The 25222-nt window shown below is 42.6% G+C and overlaps 2 protein-coding genes across 3 annotated transcripts; one reads left to right on the plus strand and one right to left on the minus strand.

Annotated features, from left to right (window-relative positions):
• LOC145492451 (uncharacterized) lies at nt 1–20583 on the minus strand. Of its 2 annotated transcripts, none has more exons than XM_081471911.1 (26): nt 18929–20583; nt 18298–18607; nt 17909–18085; nt 17423–17500; nt 16940–17176; nt 16088–16155; nt 15735–15876; nt 14904–15034; nt 14323–14427; nt 14124–14194; nt 13791–13866; nt 13566–13635; nt 13190–13275; nt 12697–12921; nt 12329–12527; nt 11845–11918; nt 11373–11444; nt 11129–11257; nt 9786–9815; nt 5253–9185; nt 4395–4931; nt 3939–4088; nt 3289–3480; nt 2096–2288; nt 1445–1599; nt 1–929 (listed from the first exon to the last, which is right to left on the minus strand). In XM_081471911.1, exons 1-26 carry the CDS (start codon nt 19454–19456, stop codon nt 501–503), a joined length of 8397 nt encoding a protein of 2798 aa, XP_081328037.1. In that variant the 5' UTR covers nt 19457–20583; the 3' UTR covers nt 1–500. The 2 variants fall into 2 exon arrangements, with proteins under 2 accessions (XP_081328037.1, XP_081328030.1); XM_081471904.1 differs by having other exon boundaries at nt 18920–20583.
• Nucleotides 18540–24914, plus strand: LOC145492511 (perlucin-like protein). Its single transcript, XM_081471976.1, has 3 exons — nt 18540–18618; nt 21690–24074; nt 24346–24914. Exons 2-3 carry the CDS (start codon nt 24011–24013, stop codon nt 24771–24773), a joined length of 492 nt encoding a protein of 163 aa, XP_081328102.1. The 5' UTR covers nt 18540–18618; nt 21690–24010; the 3' UTR covers nt 24774–24914.
• The last annotated feature ends 308 nt before the right edge of the window (nt 24915–25222 follow it).

The following is a 25222-nucleotide window of genomic DNA, read 5'->3' on the forward strand; positions in this document are numbered from 1 at the left end:
TAACCACGTTAAATGCAAAATACTACTTGTCAGAAATATCCTTGAAATTATGTTTCCGTCTTCCTTTTCTTAGGGAAGCTTGTTCTATTTACGCTATATCCGTGGTAACGAATTGTTCTTTTCACTATTTCGAATTTCAAACTAACAAACAAACGTCTATAAAACTTATATAAAATATATAAGACAAGGAAGAGTGCAGAAGCGGCCTATACTTAAGTGTGCGTTTTGTTAAAGATTGTTATGTCCCTAAAACGTTTAAAGCGAATAGAACAAAAATTTTGTAAACCTTATTACAAGTTATTCCGCTGTTCACGGCATGAAATACCTCACCGTTCATCATTTACGAATGTGAAGAACAACCTTTTCCTCGACATGAAGAAAACTGTCACAAAACACACTATACAACGGTATAAAAGTATTTGACTAAAAATCTGTAAAAGTCGATAAAAAGTTCAAAACTCTCGACAGAGAGAGCGTTAAGGCTATAAGAATGTTTCTTTTCACTGGTCGTGCCCAACAAGACCCAGTCCTCGCACGAGCAGTCGCACAGCTTCCAAAGGATCCTGAACCATGTCCAAACGTCGTTGCCACTTGAGCGAGTTGGATTTCCTCGCCTTATAAGGCGTGGCCTTGCATGGCGTGGGTGGCGCTAACTGACTTATGGTATTGTCTGATTTGGATTTTATCATGTTTCGCTTCGTTTCCAGTCTGTGGTTTCGTTCAGCTATGTTGTGTACGCTTTTGATGTCCTCCACGATCTTTTTCATGTTGAGAATTTCACGTGCGATGGAAGAGTCCCGGCATAACAATACAAGAAGACAGCAAGTCTTGGAGAAAATAACACTTTTGTCTCTGAAATTCGCCAGGAGCTCTACCAAGGTGTCGATGGCATCCGGTTCCTCGTAAACGGCTCGATAAACGGATGGGTACTAGAGAAGAAAGAAAGAAATGAATCTTTGAAACTTTTCGCGGGTTCCTGTGGGTTCGTAAAAGATGAATCCAATGGAACCGACAGATACCGCTCACATATCATGGTTCACATCCGTCAATACGCATTCTAGGTCTTGAACGAGCTACTTCACGATTAGCGCATCTTAAAAAGTATAAAAATTTCGCAAGTTCGTCGATTATAATCCGTGTTAATCTTCTCTATCCTTAACCATCCGTGTTCCTATATGGTTTATTGTTGTGCCCGATCGTTGCATCGAGTGATTTCCTTGACCGCTAAACAATCCAAAAGAGCGACAACTAGTATTTCATGTATTCCACGGTAGCTTCAGGAAATATGAACCATCTTCGTGCTCAGTGCATGCTTGTATATTTTGCCTTTATCAATGAATACACTACTGTTTGGAGACAAAAAAGTCTTTAAATATTGAAAACGAAGGCTCAGTTAGTATCTTCAACAGAAGAACGGAATGAAAATAATCGAAATCCAGCTCACCTTTCCAACGTTAAAGAGGATTGATATGGAGTACTTGATGACCTCCAAGTGCGGTAAACTGCGGTTACACTTCTTAATAACTTTGAAGATTACAGGCAGCGCGCCATCTTTTACTACCTGTTGACAACACACCTCTGATAGACGAGTGACGACCTCTGCGGGGAGACAAAAAAGCAACTAAATATTGTTTTGTTGTGCGTTGCAAATTGCATATGATTTGAGGAAAAGATGCATACCGTTATGTTCCGAGAGTAAAGACCCCCATTTCTTTCTGATTTAGCAACCTGTTCCTAACACTACTTTAGAAGGGTCACAACCTTTTTAGGGGGAGGAGTCACTATTGTCTGGTAGCTAATAATGAGGGCCGATCCGTCTTAATAATTTAATGACAATGTTTTCAGTATATCGAGGACATCATTTCCACGGTCTTTCAAAGTGTAGATCACGAAAAAAATGTGGTCGATGTGTTTATTTAAAGGCTCTTTCTGTGTGGGGGGTCCTCCATAGAATAGACATCTAAACAACAATTTAGCGGTTGAATCAAACTGCTCATTTCCTCTTTTCTCGTGTGGCCAGGAAACCCACTAAAACGTGCAATATTCGAGTCAGAAAGGCAGTGTGGTTCAATGGACTCGTCTAGTCTAAACTTACCCAGATTAACAAGCGCTCCAACTATTCTACTGATGTTCTTACACTGCAACAGAAAGTCCAGAGCAGATCTGGTGCGGTTACAAAGCTTCATAGGTTCAGTTGCTGCAGCATTGGCCGACTTGATGCGCTTGCGCGCTCTTTTAACCTTGAGAGAGGACACCTCACATCTGACTCGGTAACCGCGCCAAAAGGCCTGGTGATACCAACGAAAGACATAAGTCATCGATGAGTAGTAACAAAAATTTGTCGAGGAAAAGTTGAGTGTTAAATATTTTTCGTATTCTAGCTTATTACAATGAGCTATTCAATGTTGTATTCAAAATGTTTGCCAGATACCAAAAGAGCCCGGGGTATCCAATCGATCAAATCGATAATCGATGACAATCGATATCAATCAATACCAAAGATTCGTGTGGTTATCGATTGGTATCGATCTTCAATAACCATCGATAGATAAACTGATATCGATTGGAATCGATTGGTTGCAGATTGAAGGAATCTGCGCATAAGTATCCCATCTTTGTACGCAGTAATTGTAAACACATTTCATTTTAATCCTTTGAACGTTAACAGGAGAGCAAGACTCTTTTCTTTCTCTTCAACGTCCCGTCCACAGGTATTCGTCTTCTTTTGACAACTCAAAAGTTTGTTCCCGTCCTTGCCTTGCCTGGTTAACAACTTTAAACGCGTTTCCGCGTTCTCCCCCCTTCTTGTCAGAAACACTTCACGGACGTTCACCTCAAAACGGCAAGGATGATAGCCTTTGGCGATGCACCTTATTCAGTAAAGCCTCTTGCCGGACTTCTTGCGTAGACATATATAATGACACGGAAAGGCAATGACGGGCAAGTGGGTAATTCGAGTACACGTGCAACGGGGTATATTCTTCGCGTTGAGAAGACTGGGTCGGAATTATTTTACCAATTTCGTCCCCTGGGCTTCCTAAAAATGGCGGATGATCGGACAGGTTCGAGGTTGCTGTGCCAATCGATAAGCAATGGATGAACAGTTTTTGTGTGGTTATCGATTGATCATTCATTGACCTATAGTAATCGATACCAATTAACTAACTTTATCGATTGATATCGATTGATCGATTGGTTTTTCGATTATCGATTTCCATCGATTGCATACCCCGGGAAAAGATAGGCCGCAATGTTTCAACAACATTAACACCAAGCCTGTTTTCGAACCTGAATTCGTAGTGCAGATTCCTGTAGTTTTCTCAAGAGCTTCCTAGCCATGACTCCCCTGAAAAGGGCCTGGATCTTAGCTGCTCTTTTGTGCTTCGTCTCCAGTTTCTTTCGCGTTGCTCTTTGTAAGACAATAACAGCAGAGCGAAGCCTGGTAAACCGCTGACGTTCAAGAACACTGCGCCACCAATACTAAGGAGAAAAGAAAGAAAATTTTGAGACCACTGTCCTTACTTAACAAATATGGCAGCAATACTATACTGTCCTAATTATACGTCGATTACCTTTATGAACGCTTTGAAACATTGTCGGCGTAAACTTAGTAATCGTTGGATAAAGTTTAGGCTAACTTTGAAAACTAACCACATTGTAGAGAAACAACAACACAACCTGAGCAATTTAACATGTGACAGTTTCGTACTCGACAATGATTGGCTCAAATAACTGGTAGTGCAGTAAGCTCTATCTCTTTATTCTGCATTCGGTAAAATGTTGCGCGTTACTGTTGGCCCTCGTTAACTAAGAAAAGATAAATTGAGGTCTGTCGGGGGTTGACATAGGAACAAGAATGCACCGCCTCCTAGACAAATCAAATCAGGCGAAAAATTTTCTTAAAACGATTTCACAGTTTTGTGCCGGGGGACTTCTACCTGGATAAGGAGTACAGCATCCATTCGGGCTTTCGCCAAAGCCATCGCACGTGCTCGGCGGTAATATCGCTGAATTCTGATGACGTTCAAATGATGATGCACTGCTGATGCAAACTTGTTTAAGTGTACCAGGCGCTCCGCTCTCTGACGCTGAAAAAACAATGTTTAGTCTTGCTAGACACTATCACCATGAGCAAATTCTATGAAGAATCCAGTAAGCGTTTAAAATATTAACCAAATGGCAAATAAAAGAGCGATGTAGTAACGAAGAAGTGGGCTTTTTACAAAGCTATCCCATCATTTCTTCCATATTCATGGAAGGATGCCTTTTCCGAGGAGGAACCGAATTCTGAATACGCGGTTCATAGTACTACAGGTCTTAAGACCCTCATTTCCTTTATTATGCTAGTTACAAAGGGCAAGAAAGCTTAACTAGTGTAAAAAGCAATGTCTTACTTCAATCCTTTTCCTGGTGATGAATCCCCTGACTGCCGCCTGTATGGTGCGCGCAGCACGTACGTCACTCGCGATTACACGCCCGCAGTGCCCGCGGTAAGCGGCCTGTAAGATAAAAGCAGCTTCCTTGAGATTGCGGTATTCCTCGCGAGCTCTTCTTCCTGCTACATTGCTTCGGAACCATCTCTGGATCAGAATCGCCGCTCTGATTTGACAAACAACACAGCGAGCCTTCCAGCCGCGATAACATGATTGAAGCTTAACAGCTGCGTGCTTAGACGCCAGAAATTCTTCCCTCATCTTCCGAGAGGCAAAGTTTGCTCGGACTTTTCTTTGCAGAAGGATTGTAGCGTGTTTGAATTCACGGTAATTCTTCTGACACCGTCGTGCCCTTGCCGTTGCTTGCAGTACGATCACCAGTTGTTTCGCACGGCAGTAAGCCCGTCTTTGTATCATTGCTCTAACGTTGGTCTGGATAAGTATGGCAGCCTTTAGTTTCTTCACTTTACCTCTAGCTTTGCTCCCTCGGTAACAGCTCTGTGAATTAAAGGAAAAAACAAAGGCTACCTTTAGACAAGGTGTTCTACAAACCAGAACTTTGCGCAATCCATTTAGCTCCAGGGTTAAAGTTTGAACATTTGGAGACTTCGAATGAAACTACAAAGCATAAACTTTGTCCCCAGAAATCAAACTCGCTCACCGGACCTTTTCAGCACAAAATACAAGTAGCGTCCGGGAGCCCCAAGGGGCATCGAATCCTAATCTATGGTCACAACTGCTTAGCCCTAAAATGATATTGAAAACTAATAAAAACTTTTTTCTACACTTCTTACTGTTGATTACAGGAAGGGACGATACCTGAATTCTAGTTGCTGCCCATTGCATCAGTTGGCATCTCTGGCGGACCGCTTTCCCCAACATGTACGCTCGATACCGACCTTGAATGACGACCGCCGCCGAGCGTTTTCTAAGAAATTTCGTCCTTTGTCGACGCATGCGTACCATGGACTGAGCCAGCACTACGGTCTGTCTAACACGAAGATATGCCTGTCGCTGACAATGACGTCTAAAGTGGGACTGAATAAGGATTGTGGCATGTCTAAAACAGTGGTATTCTTCATTGATCTTCTTCATTGTCACTTGAGCTCTGTACCATTGTTGAATGGTAACAACTGCTTCTCGTTTTCTTACAAATCGCTTTCTTACTTGATTGCGACGAACCGTTGCTTGTAATCTGCACACGACTTCTCTTACACCAAGGAACATTCTCCGCGTAACTTTTCGTCGAAAGTTCGCCTGCATCCTGATAACAGCTCTAAGCTTGCGAACGAACTTCTGCGCAGCGTACATGCGACACGCAGACTGCAAAGTAATGATGGCACCGCGGATCACGTGATACGCAAAGTAGGTTTCCTCCATGAGCCGAAATCCACGGTAATACCGCTGAACTTTTAGTGCTGCTGCATGCCTTCTCTGATTCTCCTCCAACATCTCACGAACGCGCTGTCTTGCTTTGAAACCACGGAAGCGCGCCTGTATGACAGTGGCGCTTTTACGCATTGTCTGGTAACACTCGCGTTGTCGTTTGCAAAGCGTATTAGCTCTGTATCTCGTCTGTAATGCAGAGGCAGTTTTCTTCAGCTTATGGTAAGCCATGACCAACTTCCACATGCGCGCCACAGCCTGTATCTGAATGGCGGCTTTCCTAGTTCTTTCGTACTCACTTCTGGCCAAGGACATTTTCCAGTAGGACTGCAAAACAATGGTGGCGTTCTTCAAGCGCAAGAATTCTGTTCTTTGAACACGGGTCCTGATGCAAGCTCTGCGGTGTTGTTGGACGGTGATGGCTGCTGATCTGATTGCGTTGTACTGTCTTCGGCAACACCATGCTCTTATCTCGGTCTGCAACATAATGCAAGCCTTCCTCTGCGCCAGATAACTCTGTCTCGCCTCTTGCATCTCTCGCCTAGTTCGGAATCGCTGTTGAATGACTAAAGCGGCGACCCGAAGGTTCAGATAGACTCGTCGCGCAATATGCCGCCTCGCAGCTGCCTGGATAATTACTGCAGACGATTTCTGGGCGAGGTATTTGGAGCGACATGTGTAACCACGGAAGGCGGATTGGATTATAAGAGTACAGGACTTCAGCGCATTGTAGTTCCGGGCTACTGCTCGGCCAAGAAGCCAGGCGCGGCATCGAAGTTGTAAGACAAGTACAGCTCTTTTAGTAGCTTCATACTGCTTCCACGCCAGAAACCCGCGAACACAAGCCTGAATCTTGACAGCGGCATTGCGCATCCTGCGCAGTCTCGCTCGTACAAGGTATCCTCTAACTGCCATCTGTAATGTAATAACGGCGCCTCTCATAAAGTGAAACACCAGCTGATCACGCTTACAAAGTATTGTCGCCCTAAACCTCCGCTGGATCACCAGCGCTGAATTCTTCAAATTGGTGAATCTCCTTCGGTGTTGAAGCATGCGCGTTTGAGCTTGCACTTTGACGATAGCTCTCCTAATAGCGAGGTACTCCTTCCTTGCCTTTTGCATCTTACACGTCGCTTGGATCAGCCTCACTGCTCGAAGTCTTCTGGCCAATTTTCTGTCGAGCCAACCACGTACACAAGCCTGGAGACGAATGGCAGCACTTCTCAAAGCAAGGAAACGTTCCCGTTGTCTTCTAGAGTCGTGCATAGCTCTGTACCTCTGTTGAAGAACTATGGCTGCGTTCTTCATTTCTAGGTATCTCTTACGACAGAGGTAGCTACGCCCTGCCGCTTGTGCAACGATGCACGCCCCGCGTTGAACGTGGTAATGCACGTATTGACGCATGCCAATCACGCGGGCACGGTACCGCCTCTGGAGCATAATAGTGGCTTTCTTGAGATCGTGAAAGTGTTTTCTCGCCAAATACCCACGAGCTAGCGCTTGAACGCGAACGATGCACTTGCGGGAAATATTATAGGATTTTCTGGCGAGGTATCCTCGATAGGCCGCCTGGATTTTCTTGGTAGCCCGTAGACCTTCTACCCGTTTTCTTGCTTGATAACCACGAAAAGAAGATTGAATCTTTATGGCTGCTTGCTTCAGGTGTTTAAAATTGGAACGCTCCTGACGGGCAAGTAAGAGGGAACGATAGTGAAGTTGTAGAACCATAGCAGCCTGCCTTAAAGATCGGTACTTCGTTTTGGCCACGTGGCTTCTGTAAGATGTTTGAATCAGCACCGCAGCGAAGTGCAGACGTTTAAGATCTTTCCTGACTTTCCAACCACGAACAGCAGACTGCAAGACAACAGCCGCCTTAAGAATGTTGTAGGACTGTCTCGCACGATACCCTCTGTAATGCGCCTGAATGCGCATGGCACACGAGCGTATCCGCTGGTACTGTGAAACGTGTGAACGAGTCAGCAAGACGGAGCGAAAGTGCTGCTGTATTACAATAGCTGAGTGCTTCATCTGACGGTATCTTTTCGTAGCAAAATACTGGCGGAACGAAGCTTGAATCATGATGGCCGATGTGTACTGTACAAGAAGGTGTTTGCGGACAATGTTTCCCCTGACTATGGCTTGAAGACGAACAATGGCAAGACGAATGCGTTGATAATCCATGTTCTGGTGACGGCCTTGCATCAGAGCGCGATAGCGAGTTTGGATGACGCTTGAAGCGTGTTTTAAAGCCAAGAACTTGTTTCTCGATAGACAACGGCGTGTGTGCGTTTGAAGGGTAACAGTGGCCTGTTTGACCCGCATTAAGTGCTTCCGGCATCTGTAACCTCTATAGCGCGATTGAATCATCACGATAGATAGTTTGGTCTGTTTAAACTTCTGCCGAGCAGTTTTTGTACGCAGCAACGCCCTGAATTTTCTCTGGATCGTCACAGTGGATGCTACAAGCTTGAGGTATCTTCTCTGAGCGACATTCTTTCTCACGAGCGACTGAATCAGTACAGCAGCTTCTCTTCTCTTTAAAAATGCGCTCCTCTGCAAGTAACATCTGACAAAAGATTGGATCTTGACACAAGCAGCCTTTTGAGTCTCATACTTGTGCCTTTGCTGCCGTCCAAGGAAAGCCGCTTTGAAGTAAGCCTGTAGTCTTCTCGTGGCGTTTTTCATAACAGCAAACCTTCTTTGTGCTTGACACATCCTAGTGTGAGCTTGTATCTTGATAGTCGCACGTTTCAGCAAAACGAATCTCGCACGGTTTTGCCATGCGCGCACGTGACTTTGGATTTTAATTGCCGCTCGAATTTGCCTTACGACGCGGCGATCACGTTTACCCCTGAAGAACGACTGTAGCGCAATCACACATTTCTTCAGCTGAAGATATCGTGCCCTTTCTCTTCTCCCTAACATCGTTGCTCCGTAGATTTGCTGAATTAGCAAAGTCGCCCTTTGAAGCCGCAAAAATCTCCTCCGTTCTTTGGCTCCTCTGGTGAAAGCTTGAATTTTAACACAAGCCGCGCGTTGCTCAACAAACCGTCTTCTTGCCACGTATCCTCTCCAAGCAGCCTGCACTATCGTCGCAGCTTGGTTTCTTTTTACGTGTCGTTTTTTCTGATTGGCCAAAACGATAGCCTGTAGTCGCACAACAGTTTGACGGAAGTTTCTGTACCAGTCCAGGACCTCTCGGCCTTTTCTAAAGGCCCGGTAGTGAGTCTGGATGCACCGAGCGGCTTGGTGACGATCGTGAAGTTGTTTGCGAAATAGGTGACCACGGTACACAGACTGAATGAGGACAGCGGATTTCCTTACGGCTTGAAATCTACGGTGTGCCATAGCGGATCTGGCTTGTGCCTGTAAAAGGAGGAATTATGAAGTTAAACGGTTACTACCATGGGTACGACTTCGAAAACCCAAAAGACAATTTCACTCATGGAAATCTAAAGGAAAATAGTCTAGGTTTGATAAAATTACTACATATCAGCACTGAAGCTATAAAAGGAGCGTTATAATGAGTTACGCATGGACAAGAAAGATGATTTTTCTGTGAGTGATACAGATGTACTCAGAAAATGAAAGGCGACTTCTCTATATAGAAGCCAGCCTAACACGTTGTGGTTAGTGGTCCAGAAGCTCTACCACTGAGCTACAAAAGACTCGTGGTAGCTAACGCCATTAAACTAAGTTCATGTGAAAAACATGAAGGGAAAGTGTCTTAGAGAAAATAGCAAAAACTTGCTCTCCCTTCGTCTATTAACTTGATATTTGATCTTGGTGTTCTGTGCTGTACGAGCGAAGGTACTTATGAAACCTACTTAAGATTGAAAGGTAACTTTGTTTACAAGAAACTTGTGTCTTGCTCCAGTTTTACAGCATTAAGTAAAGCACTAAAAGAGTTACTACTACCGTAACACACAAGGTTTCGCTACAGTTGATATTCTTACCATTTCTTACCTGAATGAAAACTACTATCCGTGCAACGTTCTGTGAGAAAAAAAAGGAGTGGATACAACTGATTAAGGACGTTCGCGCGAAATGTTCTACCCGATAGATTTTCTTCAAACTTCTACCGGGGACAGATAATGGATTACTTATTTCAGAAATGAAAAAAAAAAACTGGAAAACTAGTCTGATTTTGAAATTTGACGCGCGTAAATTAGCCTGAGCTCCTGGGTTTTTAGCTCAAAATATCAAAGATGAATCAACGGAGACAAACTATCCTAGTAAAATTTTGTATAAGTGAATCCGTTGCGTTAATAATTGCAAACGTTTCCAACGTTTTCACAAAACTTAACCCTTTACATTATAAGAGATGTTTGAAACTTCAAACCGCCGCACAAATAAACGAAGAGCTAAAAAGAACGGAATTCGATGGTGCATTTTGCAAAAAATTCAAACTTCTAAATCGATAGATTTTCTTCATTTTTTCGCTAAACGTAAGAAATCGGTGGAGAAAATGATCCATCAAAAGAAAAACTAGGGGTCACCGTACGTCCAAATCCAGGCAAAGCTATAGCATCTGCCCTATCACTGTTCATTTTATTACTTAGCGCGCGCTCGTGGCGTGTGAATTAATAATGGTAATAGGACTGAGTGGAGTCCAATTCGGTCTGTAATCATACGAGTGATTAACAAACTCGGACGACCGCGAAGCGGGAGTCCGATTTGTTAATCACGAGTATGATTACGGACTGAATTGGACGACGCGAAGCCCTGTTACCAATTAATCAAAACTATGACAAAATTCGAGAAACGAACAAACCATCGATTGAGCGCTGAACGAGTAAACGTCGTTATGAATGCTGAAAAACAGCAGTTTACTCAACAAAGTGTACCGCAACAGCGCGCGCAAAATGACGCGTACTGTCCAATTACAAGCATGACGCGTACACTGTCCAGTTAATGCTCAAATCGGGCTGCTGATAGCCAATCACGTTCGAGAATTTCGTCATAGTTTTGATTAAGTTGTTAATCATTCAGGTAAGGTAAGCCCATCATGAATTGTAAAGGACACAACAAAATCATACTGGGTCATTTTTATGTCGGACAAAATAGCCTTTCAATCGGGGATAATTCCAAAAAAGGCGGAGAAACAAGAAAGATGATTGATCTTGACACTAATATTTTTGACGTCACTGGGCAGTGTTCAGTGTTGTGAACGATCGAATTCAGATTCTAGTCCTTGGCAATCAATTTAACCAAGGTAATTTTAAACATTGATTTAGCGTTCAGGAAATTATTAACTGATGTTGTCCTCGAAGCTTTTTTCTAAACCAAAGTTTTTCAATTTGACGAACCTTTTTCCTCTCCAGTTGCCTTCTAAGTCGATGTCGTCTCCAGGCCATCTGAATGCAGCGCGCGGCCTTCGTTTCCTCGCGAAGATCTAACAAACGCGCGCAGAGATACGCCACATAAGTAATAACAACCTGAAATGAACAAATCGCGTCTTGAGTTAGAGCGGCAAAAGCATGAACAGTTTTTATGAGCGGACGGACGGACGTCAAGAATCTTTGGAAAAGGATATGTAATGCTTTTATTTACCTTCTCGTCGGGAATTGTGTAAGACATGTCCGAGGCCTTTGTCATCAAGGGAACACCACCCAGTTCTTGTACCTGAGATAAACAGGTGAAGGAATAATGAGAACAATTCGATACGGGAGCGCGATGGCCTCACGGTTAATGCGCTCGTCTCCGGATCGAGCTGTCCGGGTTCGAGCCCTGGCCGGGGACATTGTGTTGTGTTCTTTGGCAAGACACTTTACTCTCACAGTGCCTCTCTCCACCCAGGTGTATAAATGGGTACCGGCAAATTTAATGCTGTGGGTAGCCCTGCGATGGACTTCCCCTGCATCCCATTCAGGGGGGAGTAGAAATACTCCTAGTCGCTTCATGCTACAGAAACCGGAGATAAGCGCCGGCTTGATGAGCCTCTTGGTTCGTATGCAGACTTTACCTTTACCTTACCATTTGATACAGCCATGGAAAACACCAACATGCACAAACTGTCTCTCACCTTCTCCGCCATTGTGCGGAAATTCTCGCGCTCGTTGTTTTTCAATTCCTCTAGAAGTACGTTCGTTCCAGAACCTGAAAGGAAGGGTAAGAGAACCTAATAATTAAGTGTTGTACAAAGTTTCAATATATGTCTTTAAGAACAGCTAGGAATACTGGAGAATACATTTTATCTCCGAGAATCGATTGTCTGATCTCATGGTTTTCGTTAACATAACGTTTTCTTATGGCTAACGGATAAGAATGAGAAACGCTACGGAATTCTTGTAAGGAATAATGGTAAATAACCGACGGCACTGCTGAAGGCATGAATATAACCTCGGATCAAGCTTGGATGAGAAATAAAACATGACAAAAGGACACTGTGATGTTTGGAGGCAACTGTTGCTTTGGCTCACTTGCTAAGATTCGTCACTCTTTCTGAAGTCTTTTCGTGCCACAAATAAAATCGAAAATGGAATTTTGGAAATGATGCGCCTGCTTACCTGGGCTAAATGTCGCCGTCCACGATTTCACATTCATTCCTTCTTCCCCCTCGCTGTCACTCGTGTCGTGTACCCCCGGATTGCAGGTCAGACTTGTTTGTTCTTTGACAAGTGACCGGGGGAGTAGTGAAGGGTGATAATGGTGAAGTAGGTAGCAGAGTGCACGACCGTCCGAGAAGGAGACAGTGAAATTCTCGATCTGAAATGATAAAGGGATTCAAACAATGGTTAGACACTTGAAAGCAAGATAAGATATTATATTTCCCACCCATGGGTTTATCTACTTCTTTTCTCTTTTTTGCGTTCTCGGTTCTGGAATTCCAATGGTTTTTCTTTAGACGTGTTATTAAATGAATTCGCGTTCTTACCTTCAAACCGTACAGTCTGCAGACTATCTTACACCATTTGAAGAGCAAGCGCAGCCGATCTGACTGGAAATACAGGTCTGACGAGTCACGGCGTTTCCCCGCGAAATCTGCATTGTCTCCGTCGGCCCAGTTGTCTGCAGCAGTTAACTGAACGCGGAGAAGCCTGGTACTCTCCAAGTGAGCTATTTCCTCCTTTAGCAGTTTTTCGCTAAGAAGCACATTGACCTGTGACAAGTTTGTGAAAGAAGTTGTATGGTCAATGACAAAGTTGACTGTTCAGTCTTCTTCTAGTCATCAAACGGCATCGCAATCAAGGCTTTTATAAATTTATTCCTCAAGAAGGGAAAGCCGGGCGTGTAACTGAAAGATATTCGGAACTTTTTACAATTCTTTTTTAGGGCGCGCACAATACATTCGCCCTAACGCTTCTGGCACGAATGAGTCAGCCGTAATACCAAGTTACGTTTGAAACTTCTGCATCGTCATATCTTACCTGGAAATGAAAAATAATCTGCCACAGTAAAGCGAGTGTTTTCTCTCTGTGTCCATCCACAACATGGCGCGCGTCAATAACCCCACCTGATAAATAAGGTATAAACACTTACGTTACACACGGAAGGATAGTTGATTTGCCGTACAAAGAGCACCTGTCCCGAACAAGGAGGGTGAGACACGCACGAAGGGGAAAATACGACGAACCCATGCGTCCTCAACCGCGCGTAAGTCGAGCTGAACGCTCGCGTGGGCGCATCGAAGACAGACAAGTGTACATTTATTGGGGCGAACTTTGAGATTATTGAAATGCGTAGCGCACTGCACTCCATACACAGATGGAAGTATTTCTCGTTGATAAGAACCACTTATCTTACATTTAACTCCTCCGACAAGAACACCTCTTTCTTTCAACGCGTTTATGAAGACGTCGACGTTGTGTATTTTCTGTAAGAGAAGAAATAGGAAGCGTCAGCTTAGTCTACACACATTGTAAGTAACACATTGTAACACGGAGACTTGTATTAACGAAATGAAGATCTCTTCCCTTTTCTGTGGCTTATCTCTCTCTCAGCTATAACACAACTCGACGGTTCATTCACCTGTAATCTGGAGATGGCTGGAACACGGAGACTTGCCGATAACTGCCAATCTTGAGTCAAAAGCTCCGCCACGCGCCTGCGCATTAAAACAGATTGCCTGGTCAGTATTCAGCTAAATGAACTTTGATATCAAAATAACGAATTGATTAAACTTTTGGCTTGCAGAATTTTAGACGTCCTCCATTCAAGTCACTTAGCGAGGACAAGTGAAAGTTAGGCCATAACATGTTATTTTCCCATCACATTTTGCGTCTTTTTAAACACTGGAGAACTGGAAGCATCTAAAGTGTCAGCCAAACCTAGAGAGTTAAAAAGGTAGAGGTAGGCACTCACGTTAAGCGCAGACCATCTCGGAGATCTATGGCGATGTTCTTCACGGCATAATCAACCTCATCAATTGCTCTCTGAAGGGAAATAATATGAAAGGAGTGTTGCAGTCAAGTACTGTATCAGAGAGATCGAATAAAGTCCTGAATGTAAATGTTCCGTTTTTCAACATCAAAACTCAAGACCAGTGGAATGAGTTCCTTACCTGAGAATGCGTAACCGAGTACCCCAGAAAGCTCAAGTGCTTCGTAACGTCTCCTTCTCCTTTGAGGTACTCACGAGAGAACGTTAGTAGAAGACTGCGACTTGACTACGAAATAAAATGAAACGTTGCGGTTCAACATCTCTATGAACTATGCAAGTAAACTTACATATAAACAAAAGTTCACGTTTCACAATCAGTCTAGGGTCTCGGATTGCCTGTTAAGCGGTTATGATTTTTGCAGTTCCACGAAAGTAACACCAATGAGATTTACTACATTGATCTCTGCGGTGTTGTAGTGGGAAAATAGCTCACTAAGCACTCCGGGAGATATCTTTTACTTACTACGTAGAAGTTTTAGAACACTTCTTCTCTTAATGCTCTCATTAGTATTGTCTACACGGGAGTTCGTACCCTCTTACCCGCGACAGTTTTCTCAAAATTTATTAATACCCAAACAGCTCAAAACGTGTTCATAAACTGGATTAGCTATGTTAGCACGACTTCTAAAGAAAGTGTCCTCTCCTTTCACTAACTTTTTGGAACTTTGGACATTACTTTGCGTATAAACTTCACGTACAAACCTTGAAAGACGCATCTTTGTTGAAGAGGCATGGGTCGTGATCGATAAGCCGAGTCAACTTAGCGCGATCCAAGAACAACACCAACAAAAGAAACTTCTTTAGAGTAAACTTGCCCAGCTGTTCTACATAACCTGTGAGCAGGAGTTGAACGGTGAAAGTAGCTTAGGTATAATTTTTTCGTTTTATCAAAATCATTCGAGAAAATCCGTTCTGTTGCATTGTTTGTTTTAATTTTGTGATTAATTTCACAAGGTCGCACGTTTCCAGAGAGGCGCAGTAACCTGCCTTGGGAACACTGTCCTGTACGCCATGAAAGTACGCAATGAAAACTCTTAAACTGCATTATCCAATGATGCAGTTTTTAATAATGGTGTACATGTTTATGCTATGGGTAGTGCTCAATGAACTAGCGAAGAAGCAAGATTCCTGGCTGGAGGAGATTCTTTGGTGCAGTACTTTTCAGACGCATAACACTTTCAAATCCGCAGTAATGGCAAAGAAACAAGAAGACAACTTATCTTAGCTGTTCCATGTTGTAGTATTTCAAGTTTATATTGTAAATCGGAATCAAAAAATAAATACATCTGCTTTCGGGCTAATTTTGACTATCAGTCTTTCGACTGTGTAAATTTTCATCAGCGCCCGAAGCAAACTGGAACTTGTGAGATATCGTGGTGTGTGGAAAGCAAGTTGGTCAAGTCACCAGAGAGTAAGGGCACCTCAATCGCGAGGGGGAGAGGGAGGGGAGGCTCCCAGATAAACAACAGGGAGTGTGAGTAACAAAAAGCCTAGATTTTATGAAACGATAAATGAAATATAAAATTCGTTTACCTTCCCGGTACAGTCCTGGAACCTGTGGATGAGCAAACGCTCTAGCTATATCCGGGTTACCAAGTAATCGACTACTGAGGAAATGCGTCAAACCTGCTACGTCATTATTGGAGTAAATGGGTAAAATTTCACCATATATGGTCTGAAAAACAGTGAGTAAGAGCAATCGTGAATGAACCTTTACAGAACATGCAGTAGAGCTTCTTGTCCCAGCTTACAATCAGCTTCTAATCTCAAACAAAGGAGGATAGTACAAGATCTTGGCAGAACCTTGGTAAAGTTGATCAAGGAAACATGACTTTTTTTTCTGCAAATTCAGATAGTTTAATTTGCCATTACACTGGATAGCTTACCTCCAGTCCAATTCTCAGCCACAATGTGTTATAAGAGAGGATCATGTCAATAACCTGCTGTTTGATTCCTGAAACAAATAGTTTACTAAGAGTTTGTATAAGTTGTAAGATTTTTTTGCTTTAAAATTCTTTCAAGTGACAAAACAACCCACCACAGGCTGGAGCACCTGTCCTGGATTAATGTTGTTAAATGACTTGTGTATGGTTGAACCTCTTCTTGGAGACACCTCCACAATACGTACATCTCTAAATTACTGACAGCTCACTTGGTCCCAGAGAAACAAGAATTGATATAAACTCTGCCCCTGTGATACAGACACCTCCATATGCAGGCACTCTGCTCTGGCCCTTCACTGTCTGAAGCGGAGTGAATGTCTATGACAACCCTGTCTACTTACAAATTTATATACCCATCATCAAGTTACTATCAGTATTGTACATATGGGAGTGCCAAGCAGAAAAAATGTCAACTTGAGAGTATGGTGGTCACCAGTAAATTTCCTGTCCCAGCATCTCATGTATTTCATTTTCGGCAGGTGAATAAAAGTCTCAAATTATTTATCTATGGTGAGCCACGCTGAAGGATAATCGTAATCATCACAAGATCAAATTTCAAGGCATGCTGATGGAAATAGAAAACAGCTCCTTGTTGTTATTCACAAGTTTCATTCTCCCCAGGATAGAAGGCTTGTCTGACAGAAATTGGACAGTTTGTTTTCTAAAGCTGCTAGAGGTGAGGACCCTCAGACGTCAAAACACAACATTAGTACAATAGTCATGAATATAATTTTTATTTACCTTCATGCACCTTAAAATAATAAAAATGCACATAAATACAGTAGCATGACTAACCTAAATCAGCATGTAGCTTTTTGTCAGGTCTAATAGCTAGCCGTCCATTTTCCACTTCAGCTTCTATCTTGCAAATGACATGCCCTAGGGGTTCTGACTGATACAGCAGACAAGCAGATCTTCGTAAACGGGCCATCTTACGTCTAGCAGTATAGGTCCTGAAGGAGAGGACCTCTCTTGTGGGAGCCAAAGGTTGGGACTTCTTTATGGCCTTAGTTCCTCCAAGGATGACATTTCCTATTGTGGAAATATTATAAACATTTGCACATTCTCAGGGGTTTCATTATGTTATCAGCAGTTAAGTGCAACTGGTTTTCAAAGGTAGGGAAAACTATTTGAGATGAACTTCTAATGTAAGAAAAAGTTCCCTCTTGATGGTCAAACCAGGTTGTCAAAATCGTCCTCTTAACCAGTCAATTTTCCTGATGCCCAGCCGTTAATGAAACTCCTGCATTCTTTTCAACAGCATATATCACATCTTACCTTTATCATATTCAGCTTGAGTGCCAGAATCTGTTGCATCAGGTGGAGTTAGGACAAAGTTCAGCCATTTGGTGAAACCTAACAGACAAATAACAAGTCAGTCATTAAATGAAACAACATCCGCATTCTAACTTGAAGATAAAGTACATATAAATATTGGCCCCAACTTTATAGTAGCTAGCATTTATTCTTGTGAACAACACACTCTCAAATAACAAAATCTAATCAGTATCAAGACCTGGTTGTTTTAATCTCACTCAAGTACAGGCACATAAAAACAAACCAAAATTTTTATTCTAACCACACCAACAAACATGTCTGCCCTTTTTTCTACCGATGAAATCTTTTATTCTATTAAGATATGTGATAATATGTTGTTATTAAATTTTGATTGTATTTGAGTGGTGCCCAACTGAAGTCCAAGGAATGCAGCCTGATGACCTTTCACCTGATACCAAACTTGTCAACTGACTCTGAATTCTATACCTTCTTCTTGTTTTTCAATCCACCGCTCGTCATAGTACATGTTTTTTGCTGCAAAAGGCATCGGATGTCGTGGAAGGTTGGTCCTGGGAGTTTTAACCAGTTGCAGTTTTCTCTGTGGTATTCCTTTTGCTGCAACTTTTAACTTCACCTTTGGCTTAGGCTTCATTTTCAATGTTCCTTGAATGAACACAAGAAAAAATACTTAATTTTGAAAGATATCATACATTTGATTTATAAAAGCAAAAATGCATTAAAGCCCCAGCCAGGACTTAAACCCGGGTCCAGTGTGCTAACCATTGGACACCGCACATCCCATTGTTTTCTTTAATTTTACTGTATTAGTTGATAATATATTACTTGTATTCTCAGTATCTCTAAGTAACAGTTACCTGAAATAGGAGAAACTTTCTTCTTTGATACCACTGTTTTCTTTGTTTTTCCAGTAATGGGCTTGCTTATCAGCTTTGAAACTTTTGGAGTTGATGGTTTTACTTTGGCCTTGCAATTTGGCTGGCGTTTTGCACCATTTGTGACAAGATAGGTGTCACGGCACAAATCCACTTCAGATGGATGTTCCACAGGCACATTCTTGGAAGCAAATACCTGTGTGTTGATGTCCTCAAACACTGTGATGCCACTTGCCTTAACATGACAAGTATTTAGAGCTTGACTTGGTTGGAGTACAGCTTTGGGATTTTTCTGAAATCAAGGTAAACCCCCTTAGTTGGCAGGACTAGTCCTAATGATGGTTTTGGAAGCCATCTTGATGGGTAGACAACACACATAAAGACCATCGCTTCTCTGACAGAAATGAGTTATCCAAGGGACAGGAATTTGATATATACTAGGTGCCCAGGGGTGGGGAATTTGACTCTGGCTTCCTTAAAAATGTCAAATTCCCACCCTCCCCCCTACTTTGTAACATTGATAGGTACATAAAATCTTTCCATAGCTATTTAAAAGTCCGTTTTTACGGTTAATCAAGCCCTGCATGTCATCACCTGATCTTACCTTAATTACCTGGGATTTCTTGAAGTTACTTTTGGGCGCAGATCTCGCTTTCTTTGGCCCTAAAGCTGCCCCAAACACCACAACTTGAAGACAAGGAGAATTCTCCCATTTGAATCGAATAATCTCACGAAAGTTGCCACTCTCTTTTGGCTCCCATTTAACAGAAAAGTACATCTCATCCTTTGGTGGGATCGAGACAAAATTCGGTTGGCAATTCTCGCTGCTGCCAGTGTCATTGAGATCTAACGTAAAACCTCTATCCGTTGGACATTTTACTATCTCCAACGTTTGACTCATCGGATGTGGATTTAATACGACGAATGTCTCTGTTTTACTGCTTCCAACATTCACAGTTCCAAATGATATCTTAGGAATGGTGGCGAAGTGAGTTAGTTTAAGAGTCGGTGCATCAGGCTCTGGAGAAAGAGGTATTTTAGGAGAATTCTTGCAAGGACTGTACCATTGAGCACGTTTCGAATGAACCTTGTTGACGAGTTGACAGTTTTCTTTGCTCGGCGTTAACCTCGGTTCTAACATGGTGTAAACAAGGTTCTACTTCGTTCGATACTGGACTCTAACAGAAAGACGGTCTTGCTTCAGTCCACGGTGTTATGCTAGGCCGATGGTACTTTCTTGCAAGGAAATGTCGCTACATCTTCTCGAGTTGAGCACCGAGTTCAGATGTTTGACAGTGAAATGTAACTGGAATCGATCGAACTCCGATTGAAAATACCGGGCGTGCAAAGTTGACCAATCACAAACAGTCTTTTATTCGCAATAAACCAATCAGAAACTACAGGAAGTAACGACTTCAAATTTCTCCTCGCCTGGTTCCCAGCTTCCCTCCTCGTGCGGCGCCGACGGTGCCACATTTCCAAGATCTTCCAAGTGCTTCTTATTTGGCCTTTTTGGCGAATTATTGTAACTGGATTGATTATTCAAACCAGTGTAGCTAAATTAATTTTAGACTGTGCTATAAAACTTTTATCTGTTCGGTCATTCTAGGGAACCTTGAGTCCTCTCGAAATTATTAGCATTTTTTTCTATTTCCCGAAAACCTTCCGAAAATCATAGCTGACCATTTTCGATAACCAAAACGACGACTGGACATTTTTATGACTCCGAAAACAGCCGGCATTAAATTTTTGATATTACAAAAGTTCCAGGTTATAATTGTAAGAAAATCGGAGGGAGTTAAAGCCATAATTTATCCGTTAGATGCCCCCTGGTGTTAGCCTGAGTAGACTGAGTACCAGGCTCCTCTTACTCGGGGGCTAGGAGGAGGTAGCACCCGGGCAATTCCCCCCTTCCCCTACGCTCTTGCTAAGAATGGCCTGATATTGAGGTTACCGCGGGTGGTGCGCAATCCTATTTAGACCCTATATAGTCTTGAGTCCACTGAGTTTCAAGATTGTAACAGACTGATAATCCCAGACTTATTTTCGGGAGGTTAACGCCATTTATTGTTACGGAACAGTTTTCGGTGAAACAGTAGATTTCAATTGTTCCAACGACACAATAATCGTAAGCCTAGTTCATTGGTTGTTATTTCCCCGCTCTTGAACATAACGTTTACTAAGAAACGAGCTTCGGGTTTTGAAGGGATGAAAAGTAACTTACAGTGGAATCCCCATTTCTCGAACCCTCGATTTTTCGAGCCTCCCGATAACTTAAGTTTTGCCTGCCCGAGCCGGTGAGCCAACACCATGATACTTAATGATGTTTTGGTCCACTCAATATAAAAAAAAATTGGGTAGGTATACGTAGCAGGTCGTCTCCTGCTCAGCTATTGAGCTACATTTTTCCAAGGCCCCTGTTATATTTATAAACAGATGGTTGATAAGCCACGATTATTTTTATTTATTTCTCTTCTTGATCCAAAAACGTCTTTAAAGGCCTCTTCATATGAGCCCGGTCAACCGGGCTGGCTCGGTTTCCAAGATCTCGCTTCGTCACTCTTTCCTTCCTGAACATTTCGATGTGTTCATATGAGAAGCCGGGCTGACCGGGTTACCAAGATCTCGGTTTTTGCGACAGAGATCTCGGTAACCGGGATGAAAATTTTCCCATATAAACACTCCAGCCGGGGTAACCGGGACGAAACTTTTTAGACAAAATAGCTTCGCTTTCGCAACATAACGGCCAAAATGGCATAATTTTTGTCTTGTATGTATTTCCACTTTAGGATTATGCGAATTACCTTTATAAGTAAAGTTACAAGAGTCCGCAACGCTACGATAGTCGCGAATGATACAAGTTTATGTTCCACCAGGTTACCGGGCTCATATGAACAAAAGAGGCCCTAATTCCCGCTCTCTATCGCCTGGTCCATGAACAATCATTTGTTCGGCTGAAAAATGACCGTTTTATGATCTTTTGTGCCCACAATTGTTCTGTCCTTCGGTAAGACTGTCTGAAATCGATAAGATTTGGTTAGCAAATGCCGGACCGATTGTAAGGCATTTCTTTTTATTTCCTCATTCTTGGCTGTCCTCGAGCACTATTTGAATAAGCTCCCAAAATATAATTACCCGTGACATTTGTCGAGATTAACATTCTTCGCAGACCAGACAAGCTTCCTGTGTTTGCACTGTCAAGGAAAACTTCCGCAGTTTTCTAGAACGTTTAAGTGACTTATTCGATGTTAAATGCTCCGCCGGATTGAATAATAATAATGATAAAACAGTTTCAATCACACACTCGCCTTTTCTTCTTGTGGAATCGATCATAGTACCATTCAAATACCTTTTTCACTTCTTTTTTTCTTCAGTCAAAACAGCCGCCGTTTAGTTTGGATGAAGAAGTCACGTTCGTTTATCCTTCAAATAGCAAAAAATCCGGCCACCTTTGGGGTCAGCCGTTAACCGTTTCCTCCCTGAAAGTGAGTGATAGAACGTCTATTATGGTAAGTAGAAAAAGTCAACAGAATCATCAGCAACTGATTTGCCGCGTGTCTCCGTTTTGCCGTATAACGTGGTCTTTTGTAAATTATGGCAAGAACTCCCGTGTTATTTTGGAGGGAAACTAAGAAAGTTGGGTAAGAGCAAAATGAACTTCAGTACCTACCAGTTAAAGCTATACAGTTCCACTTTACATTCACCAAAGCATTTTAGCAAGCTAATTATAGCGAACTGCCATCTCTCGGTCACCTATTTCACACCACACAGAAGATAGTTCAGAAGTTCAGTCCCTCTGGGGAATGGATAATGGCCGCTTAAAGGGGGCTGGCCGCTTAATAGAGGTAAAAACAATAGAAAAGCTCTCATCGGGACTATGATTACTGGCTGCCAAATAGGGGTAGCCGCTTTTAAAATAGGGATTCGACTGTAATTCAGCCTTTGAGTGTGTTCGCCGCGAAAATCACAAAATAAGACCAGCAGAATTAATGAAGGTACTGGAAGCAATCGGTAGCCTGCATTATAGCTTCCATTACCTTCATTTATTCTGCTGATCTTATTTTGTGATTTTCGCCAGTTCGCCTCTCAAGTTCGTTGAGACCTTCCTAACTTCCACCTGTCGCTTTTTTTTTCGGTGTCTTTTCCGCCTGAATGAATCCGAACGATGCTTTGAGTTTTTCGCAAAGTTTTGACTTCAGTTTGTGATATATAACTTTTGCAAGACTGTATGGCGACGACGGCGAACAATACGTCATCAGTCAGCGTGACTTGAACTTCCCTAGAACACTGAAGAGGAGTACAGCCAGAAAACACCGGAATATGAGTCGATGACGCTCTTTAACATATCGCATGAAAATCCTGTCTTTCTCTCCAGTAATCCGAGGAGGGTTAGGGTAAAAAAGGGAAAGATTTGAACTCAACAATACGAAGGATCCTGAAGTGTGCCTTTGATTGGGCGAATATGCGGTGTATTTCACGAGTAATGCACACACCCAAGAGATTATCTCTTGACACACTTCAGTCTTTCCGAACACACGGAACAAGGCGTGCTTCTTTAGAAAGTGAAGGGTCGAAACATTGAGCAGGCGTTTTTAATTTCTCTGCCGCGTAAAACAATTTTCTGCTAAATAAACTATTTTTGGAGAGCCAGAATTATTTTACTCGGTGTATACAAATATTTTGGGTGCTAGACCGGGCTTGAAGTGCTATTACGCAGAAGGTGATCAGGTGATGCCCAGATATACATACAAGGGGCAACTTGAGTCGCTAAACCTATATTTGATTTTATTATTAGAAAAATTAATGCTAGTAGATCGACTGAAACTACCAAGGAGAGGTTGAAAGGGTAGAAATAGCTTCAAACATGGGGGAGCAGGGATGACGGAGTGGTGAAAGCGTTCGCCTCCGGTGCTGTATTGAGTTTGTTGTTGGTTCTCGCCTTGCTCCGAGGGTTTTTCTCCGCGTACTCCGGTTTTTCTCCCTCTTGAAAAACTAACCAACATTTTCAAATTCCAATTCGACCGGGGGATAGAGAACCCGCATGAAAACCAGCCAAGGCTGACGTGGCTTCCTCCCTAAATATTGTCATTCATTATTATTTACCATAGCTTTTCCTGTTTTCCATGCGGTTAAAAGCAACTTCACTCAAATCGTCTTCTCTGACGTTACTGACATGTTGTTAATTTTCAAGAATGATATCAGTCTAATTTCACTTCACTCATACTTATTATCAATACAATAATATTAGTAAACGACAGATGTCAAGACTGATGGAAATTCTAGAATACTAGAGAATATATAATATAATATATACTTGTTGACTACTCAAATGAGAAATCTGGCGGAAGATGCGATTCCTCCCAGCAAACAAATACGAACTTAGTTGATCAGGCATTCGAATATTACCTCCATAAGCTTAAAAACTTCAGAAAGCAATAAGACCGCCCTGTAAAGAGATGATTTCGAAACTTTGACTGGATTCGGTCAATTTGCGCAATCCGTTACAATAAACTGTGTCTACTTCCCGGAGTTCTTTAAACTTCCTTCCCAGTTCTTGTTATAACCTGTGCGATTACACAAATATAAACCAGTGGTACTGGTCGTTAATTCATTTTACGCCAAATCGCGCAAGTGATCGGGTTGAAGTAAACTTGCTGAGATCCGGAAGAGTTTTTCCTTACTCCAGTTTACCAAGATGAAGATGGTGGCCGTTTTGTCGCTTTGCGTCGTGATTCTGTCTGCCATGGAATCTGTATCAGGTATTTGCGTAGCAATTTGTTTTTACGAAACCTCGGACTAAACTGAATCAAAATTACATAACTTGGTCGAATACTCGCTTAGCGAAGGATACTGCAAGAAGTTTATTTATGGGCGAAAACGAAAAACTTGGAAAAGATGAAATCGCCGAGATTACGGAACAAGCTACTAGAGTTTCGAACTGAAATATGCCTTCGGACGTTATGTGATTCAGTAAAATATATCTCTGTAAATGTATTAGTTATTGTGTTGAAAATATAACATTTTTTTAAGGAAAACAATGTCCTTTGGGATGGGAGAGTTTCGAGAGCTTTTGCTACTACGCAAGTAGCTCGTCCATGACTTCACACCAAGCCCGGCAGCTCTGTCAAAGGATGGGAGGAGACCTGGTAAAAATCACCAGTGCACCAGAAAACGAGTTTGTCCTGGCACTCGCGAGGAAGAAAGCGCCATTGATGAAACAAATGTGGATCGGCCTGATGTGGACTTCATCCAGCTTCTACTGGAATGATTACTCGGTTCCAGCCTTCAAGAACTGGGCTCCCCACGAACCTAATGGTAACGCCCGAGAACCATGCAGCAACATGTGGACTGGGCACACATCCTTTCTTCCCCAGAGGGCATCTGGTTACTGGAATGACCGCCCCTGTGGAGTTGTCTCAAGCTTTCCCAGTGGCCTGATTTGCAAGAAGCTTCCCTAGCTAAACAAGCTACAAAACCTGCGGTAGAAGTTACGTCCACAAAAGCCGCGCTTGGTGAAGGGACATTTAAAATGGAATTTTTAAAAAATCTTGAAATGTAAGGGGCAGAAAATAATGTCGGCTTGACAATAAATGCTTAAAACCTGAGATTTCTAAGTCCGTTACTGTGTTTATACTGTGTCTGGGTAGGGGGGCGGGGCAGAGGTTCAGAACCCCCCACTTCCCGTACCTTTATCTCCCCACTTCGCCTTTTCCGTCCTGCTCACGTCCCCTGTAAATTAGGAGACTCCAAATATACCCTGCGCTATCCTTAGGCGTTTCCTTTTCGGCCTTGCTCCTCTCGCTCACCGATCTTGACCTATGACGTAGACACCAAAAAGGGTTTCCAATTTTACCGGAAGTAAGTCTCAGATTCTTAGCCCAAGCGCGAATTTTTGTTTGCTCGTCAG

The sequence above is a fragment of the Orbicella franksi genome, chromosome 1, assembly GCF_964199315.1.
Source record: "Orbicella franksi chromosome 1, jaOrbFran1.1, whole genome shotgun sequence".
NCBI lineage: Eukaryota > Metazoa > Cnidaria > Anthozoa > Scleractinia > Merulinidae > Orbicella > Orbicella franksi.